Genomic DNA, 7,718 nt, shown 5'->3' with positions numbered 1-7,718 from the left:
GGTGACACAAGCACTACAATCCTGACTGTAACAGAATAGTAGAACTGCCTCAGGGATTTAAGTTGTAAGCAGGACACTGGTATATGGCTCTTGCACCCAGTATCAGGAATGTACAAATGTCTTTATTCAAAAATACAAAATAAATTATATGTAGGCATGGACAATGACAGCAGTAAACCATTATGTATTGTCAATGGGAACCAGTAACTGATGGTTAGTGATCAGCTAGCCTTCTCTTCATCATTTTCTTCAGGTGACTTCTCTGAAGTTATTGCTGAGGAACCTGCCTTGAGCTTCCTGTCACAGTTCATTGATAAGGGAAGCACTATTCTAGGAATCAGAACATGCCACCTCCCATATCCCCTGCCATTCCACCCATTGTGCCCATTCCAGGGTACTTCTCTTCTTTAGGAATTTCAGTCACTACAGCTTCTGCTGTAGTTAGCAAGGAGGCCACCCCAGCAGCAACCAGTAAAGCAGTTCTTACAACCTTTGTTGGATCAATGATTACCTTTTCCACCATGTTCACAAAATCTCCAAGCATAGCATCATAACCAACTTCTGAGGAACTCTGCAGAATTTTCTCAACTATCAAAGATCCTTCAACACCTGAATTCTTAGCATTTGTCATTGCAGGAATTTTGAGTGCTCTTTTAATAATTTCTATACCTATTTTCTGGTCATCATTAGAAGGCTTTAATGAATCCAGGGCTGGGATGTACCGCAGCAGCGTGCAGCCCACTCCCAGAATAGTGCCTTCTTCAACAGCTGCCCTTGTAGCATTGAGAGCATCGGTGACTCTCTCTTTTTTCTCATTCACTTCACCATCACTTGTTCCTCCAACCTTCAACACAGCTCCTCCATCTGAAAGTTTAGCGAGTCTTTCGTTCAGCTTTTCCTTTTCGTATTCACTAGTTGTGATATCTAGCTGCTCAGTGATTTCTTGAATGCGTTTCTCAATTTGAGCTTTGTCACCCTTTCCTTTCAAAAGCATGACGTCATCTTTGGTGACAATGACCTCTCCAACTTTTCCTAAGTCATGGGCGTGAACATCTTCAAGATTTAGATTTCACCCCTCTTCTCCAAATACCACACCACCAGTAGCAATAGCCATATCTTTAAGCTGGTTCTTCTTATTGTCCCCAAAACCTGGAGCTTTAACTGCTACAACCTGAAGACCAACTTTTAGCCTGTTCAAAACCAGTGTGCTTAGAGCTTCCCCATCAACATCTTCAGCAATTATGACCAAGGGCTTCTGATGCGCATTAGCAATTTCAAGAGCAGGTACAATGGACTGGACACTGGAAATTTTCTTTTCACTCAACATAACATAGGCATCTTGGAATTCACATTTTTGACCTTTTGATGTGTTAATAAAATACGGGGAAATATATCCTCTGTCAAACTTCATGCCTTCAATAATTTCTAATTCATCATTCAGGGTTTTTCCATCCTTCACTGTGATGACGCCCTTCCTTCCAACCTTTTTCATTGCCTCAGAGATGATGTTTCCAATGTCTTTGTCTCCATTTGCAGAAATTGTAGCAACCTGAGCAATTTCTTCAGGGGTTGTCACAGGTTTAGATTGTATTTTTTAGTTCAGCAATTACAGCATCAACAGCCAACATCACACCTCTCCGGATTTCTACTGAATTAGCCCCTTTGCTGATCTTCTCAAAGCCTTCCTTGGCAATAGAACGTTCCAGAATAGTAGCAGTGGTAGTGCCATCCCCAGCCTCTTCATTTGTGTTATTGGCAACATCTTGAACAAGTTTAGCTCCAATATTTTTGTATTTTTCCTTTAAATCAATTGCCTTTGCAACAGTGACCCCATCTTTTGTTACCTTGGGACTTCCCCAACTCTGTTCAATAATCACCATTCTTCCCTTTGGCCCCATTGTAACAGCTACAGCATCGGCTAAAAGGTCTACACCTTGAAGCATTAAGGCTCGAGCATCCGCACCAAATTTGACATCTTTGGCATAGGCCTGAGTGAGATGAGGAGCCAGTGCCCGGGACACTGGTCTCATCTGGGGAAGGAATGTTGGGTAGTCGACGCATTTCTGCCGGGCGGCGGCGGGAGGGCACGAGGCAAAGTGGGCCTTCGTCGGAAAGTGAGGGTATATGTATATGTTGTGAGTGTATGTATTTTCCCATGTTCGTGGATGCAAGTCTGAGTAGAGGTGTGCACACAATGTAACCCCCAGACTTAGTGGGCCCCAGACACTTGCACAACTCACTACATAACAAAAGTACCAATTGGGCCATTAAAACTCAGCATGTAGACAGTACCACTTAGGAAATCGAAAACCAAAGTCTAATCTCTCAGAGGTCACAGATCTGGCAAAACCTTAAATGTATCAACCATGATTTTTAGCTTTTGTGGTTGTACTTCTGGATACGTTCCTGTTAACAGAAGTATGTTAACCCAATATCTGCCTTTTGTGCTTAAAAGCTCACCCTTCAAAAGTCTTGGGGCTGCATTGGGATGACAAACACTCAGTTTGATCCCCAGGTTCCTAATAAATATTGGTCTTCTCTGGTGGATACCCCAAAACATTTCTGGAGAGCTCACCATAATCCGAAGAGACCAGACATTAAGATAATGAGGCAAGGCCCCTTCAGAATGGGGTCAAGGGGTTCCTGGAGGATGCAAAACCTTATGATCAATGGCTGCCTAATGTTTTGTAGAAATCTGAGACTTCTGCCCCAAAGGAATCAAATTCAAAAGTCCTGGTCTGTCATTTCCAGAGGTAAGTCCATGTAACATTCATTCTGTTTAGCAGAAAGGAGAGGCTAGATGCAGATGCTGATCCAGTGCTCCTCCAGGATATCTGTGAGACATCAATAGACTCCCCTGATCTGTGCAGGTGTATGAGTGCACTGTAGCCAACCCTGATTTTCTTTACTGTGTGTTTCTATGTGTGCCTCTTTGTGTGTCTTTCTTTATTTTTCTGTTTATTGGAGAAATATCTAAACTAGAAGGGAAAATAATCCCTCACCTCCCAGGACCCTACCAACTGTTGCCCACCTCAATGGCACAGGACTTCTCATAGTCTCACAGGCCATGATTTGCAGTGCTATTACTACTGTTGCTATGGTGACACCAATAGCAATGGTAGACATGACTTTCCTTGGCCAAAAGGAGAATTTTGTGGATGGGGAAGGTTATGTCTGTTTCTTACATGGAAAAAGCTCCAGACTGTCTGAGAATTCAATTGGCCCTCTTGGGTAGCCCAGTGACTTTTCAGGCTGTCTGAAACATGAAACCCTGGACACCCCAACATTTCCTTATGTTGATTGGTGGCTTTCTTTGGTATGAGAAAACCTCCACAACGTGTGCCCTTCTGATAGAGACCAGAAAAATTGGTCTACCAGTTCACCCAAAGAAATAAAAAACCTGTTCTCTTAGTCCTCCACTCCCAGCACTCACCAGTTTGGTCTTTTGACTCCTGTTCCCATTGACCACAATGGTTTTCACCAGGGTGTAGCTTGTGGGAAGGCTCCAACACAGGCAAGGGCATAACCTCTAGACTCTACTGTAGATGGGTTCTCTGGGTCTCTGACCATACTTGTAAGTACTTGAGGTAGAAAAAGTTAGTAAGTTTTGTCTTATGGACTTTTTTATATAGGTGCATCTGGCACTTTGGAGGGAAAAGGATAGGAGGCTGACCCAATTTTTGCCAGGCTCAGGGACATATTTTCAAGTTATTGCTATTATTTATTAGTATTGCTATTGCTATTGTTGTTGCTGGTGTTATCATCCAAGGTTGTTCTTCAGAATCAAGGGAGATTAGAATTCCTCTATGAGACAAGAAAATCTCTGTATAATAATGGGAGAAACTATTGATTTAATGCTAATCAGTCAAGGATAATTAAAAAAATAAAACAAAATTTAGTCATGGTGAATAATAACCTTCAAAAAAGAGAGTGACATTAAAATCTAACATGTTACTAATCTTTGTTCTCTTGGTCCCTCTGGCTAACTATGCTACTTATGGCTATGGCTGGGCCATTAATCCTTTTACACTTTTGCTTTCACTATAGGATCCTGCTTGCTCAGCTCCCTGCTTAGCTTTATATAAAACAATAAATATATAAATACATTTTGTTAAGCTACTAATGCTACCTTGTGGTGATATCTATTTTGCACAAGTAAAGCCTGCCTGGGGGTCAAATAATGGAGCTTGCCATTAGATAAACATACAGGTCTGGAGGTCTGTACAGACAGACAGGTAGTGGGGTACCTGGACAAAAGGAGGATATAATCAGGGAGAAACAGGAAATCACTCTCTTCTTTGCTGAGATGATTAGGAGGATAAGGTACACTGTGGCTTGCTCCTTCTCTCTGATCTCTCAGCATTTTCCTCTCTATCTGACTCCAGTCTTTTATTATCTGGACCAATTAAGAACTCCTCTTATAGCCGGGTGTTGGTGGCACACGCCTTTGGGAGGCAAATGCAGGTGGATCCCTGTGAGTTCGAGGCCAGCCTGGTCCACAGAGCTAGTTCCAGGACAGTCTCCAAAACAATACAGAGAAACCCTGTCTCAAAAAAAAAAAAAAAAAAGAACTCCTCTTACACTACCTCCTGCCCCCAACTGAGTTCATGATTTGGCACATGCCCATATAATCAGTGGAGAATGTAATGTGCTCCAAGATCTTAGTGGGCCCACAAACTTTAATACAACTGACTCCATTATGGAAGTTCCACTCAGACCATAAAGCTCATTATGTAGACAGTACCACCTCCCAAAACAAAAACTAATTGCTGATCCCTCAAAGTCCATAGTTCTGGGAAAGTCTCTAAATATACCAGTGTAACCTGAAACATAAAAACCCAGAGACTGATATTGGGGTTGAAGCTTAGAGTCAGTTAAGTAAAACAGCTGGACACTAGCTCTTACCTCTACCTCAGGCTGAAAGGGCTATCCTGTCCTCAGCATGGCTGGAGAATAAATCTTTCTAACAAACCTCAGATTGCAATCCCAGACTCCTTCCTCTTTCTTTTATACCACTCAAAACCTAGGATTAAATGTCTGTCATCCCAAGTGCTGAGATAACCTTTGTGTGAACTGTTTCTCTTTAGGACTGGATCAATTTCATATCGCTCAGTAAGGCCTTGAATTAACAGAGATCCATCTGCTGTCTCTTGAGTCCTGGGATTAAAGATGTGTGCCACAACCTCCTGGTTCTGTGGATAGTTAGTGTGGCTGTTGGGATTAAAGGTTTGTATCACCTTTGTCTTACCTCTATGGCTTGTGGCTAGCTTTGCTTTCTGTACCTTCAGGCAAGCTTTAATAAATCATAAATAATAAATTGCCACATACCAATCTTACTTTGGGGCTTCTGTAGCTCTGCTTCTCATTAGCTGTTCTTGCCATTAATGTATGCCAATATGCAATATTGTTATGCTTAAAAGCTCACTGGGAAAAGGGTTCAGGTCTACACTTGGGTCCTGAATAGGCAGCATGGTGGCCAGCTACCTAATAAAGACTTTCTCTTGTCTTATTCCTGTGTCCAGGTACACTTCGCTGGTGGATAACTTGCAACATGTGTCTGTACATGCCTATGGAAATCCAAGTTGATGTTAGATGTCTTCTTCCATGGCTGTGAACCTTAATAATTGAGGCAGTGTCTATGACTTGAACCAAGAGCTTCAGACTGGGCTAGTCTAGCAAGACAGTTTGCTCTTGGAATCCTATGCCCACCTTCAGAGTACTGGAATCACAAGTAGATAGTCTGTCCTGCCCAACATTTGCATATAGTTTTAGGAAATATGAACCCCAGTTCTTGCACCCACAAGGCAAACACTTTACCCACCATGCTACCTCATCAGTCCAGTATAATATGTTTTAATCATATATTAATGCACAATTTCAAATGTCTAAAACTAAAAATAATTCATAAGAATGATGATAAAGTTGTAGATTTAACTGTAATCATTTCACAGTGTATACATGCATCAAAACAGCACATTTTAACACAAAAATATTAAAATTATGATTTATTGGTCACAAACAGTATTGTTAAAAATAAAAGTTATGCAATACCTACTAAGTAGTAACAGGTCATATTAAAATTATGCTATGGCAGGTCAGTCTAATGATCCTTTATAATGTGTTTCAAGCAAAGTGAGCTTAGCCTTGTATCCTAGCAAACTTGTAAAGGAAAACATATCCAAACTTCTCACTCTTGTTATTTGTGGCTAATTCTTTTCTTCTTATGCTTATGTTGCCTACTTCTTTTCATCATTTTTCCTTCAGCAAGTCATTTCCCAGTTAAGAAGAGTGGTGTCTGGAGAGGTAAGCACTTATCCAGAATTAGAATTTCTCTGTAAAACTAAATTGAGAACAAGTTCTTTTTTTTTTTTTTTTTTGGTTTTTCGAGACAGGGTTTCTCTGTGGCTTTGGAGGCTGTCCTGGAACTCACTTGGTAGTCCAGGCTGGTCTCGAACTCACAGAGATCCACCTGCCTCTGCCTCCCGAGTGCTGGGATTAAAGGCGTGTGCCACCAACGCCCGGCGAGAACAAGTTCTTGATTCCACTTCCATGGATAGAAATGTCTTCATATTGAGCCAAGGATTTGTTGAGAAATAACAAAGACTCATGGAAATCACCTTGACAGGAATTCCAAGAGATTCCATTTGAATCCTTACCACCACTTTTAGACTTCATTACAGCAGCATATATCTATTTGTCTGACTTCAATTTTATTCAGATGAAGGCTTATTAGAATAATTCTTGCTTTTAAATATTGTTCCAAGAAGTATATTACATCTTTCTCTTTATGTAGTATAAGAGTGTAGTCATTAGTAGTGGCCACCATTATCATTATAAATATGGCAAAGCAAGGCTTGATAATATCTTCCATCCTTTCTATTTTCAATCTACCACACCTATTATCTGAATAAAATGTAATAAAGCCCAACAACAAACAACGCTGTCTCAATGAATTTATGTATTGAAATAATCAAAGACAAAATTCAAGATGACTGGATCAGAAAGAACTTTGCCAGAAAAGCCACATATTAAATTATTGTATGAAGGAGACTTTTTCACTAACCTTAGAGGGGAACAAGAGGAATTCTCTGACAATAGAAGTAGCTATTTTCTTTGTTCTTCCACAGAAAAAATTGTCCAATACCATTTAACTTCTACAACGTGAGCTTCACAGGGCCATGCACATGAGTCTTTGTTTTGCTGACACTAAGGTGTTCTGTCCTTTTAACCTGCTATCTCTTCCAAAGTTCTTTTCTAAGTGGAGCAAGTCCTCATGCATATTTACAACCCTTTTAGATGATCATGGGCTATAATAGTATATGGATGAGGGGGTGTATTTATTTCTTTCCTTGAGAGCAATTCATGTTTCACATCTTAAAAGAGAATATTTAGTATGCAATGAGTTGTAAATTCTGATAACTTTAAAATAATGTTCTTTTCTACTGGCGACCCTCAACTTCAGGGAAATGCAAGCTGTTCTAGTCTATATTGTTTTATGTTCAATACATTGCAAATCAAACTTTGGAAAATCTGGGTACCCAATTCTGGCATTGTTTAACTTGTCCATGTTTTGTTGTTGGTGGTGATTACAGTGATGTTCAATAAAAATGAGTATCTTACAAATTAATGAGGGTTCAAGACTTAAATCTTCAGTAGATCCTTTGGCATCTCCCTTTAAGAGTAAATACAAAGTCATCAAAGGGACATTTGACTAATTA

The 7,718-nt window shown here is 40.3% G+C and overlaps 1 protein-coding gene across 1 annotated transcript; it reads right to left on the bottom strand.

Moving 5' to 3' along the window:
• Positions 1-337: 337 nt before the first annotated feature.
• On the bottom strand, positions 338-2,042 carry LOC121137093 (60 kDa heat shock protein, mitochondrial-like). Its single transcript, XM_040738936.1, is given in 2 exon segments — positions 338-1,588; positions 1,590-2,042. Coding segments are annotated over 2 exon segments (1,692 nt in total). The 5' UTR covers positions 2,031-2,042.
• Between the last annotated feature and the right edge of the window lie 5,676 nt (positions 2,043-7,718).

The sequence above is a fragment of the Mesocricetus auratus genome, unplaced genomic scaffold (genome assembly GCF_017639785.1).
Source record: "Mesocricetus auratus isolate SY011 unplaced genomic scaffold, BCM_Maur_2.0 Super-Scaffold_100676, whole genome shotgun sequence".
NCBI classification, from domain to species: Eukaryota; Metazoa; Chordata; class Mammalia; order Rodentia; family Cricetidae; genus Mesocricetus; species Mesocricetus auratus.
Note: the sequence above shows the minus strand (reverse complement) of the source record. Positions and strands in the feature narration are given on the sequence as shown.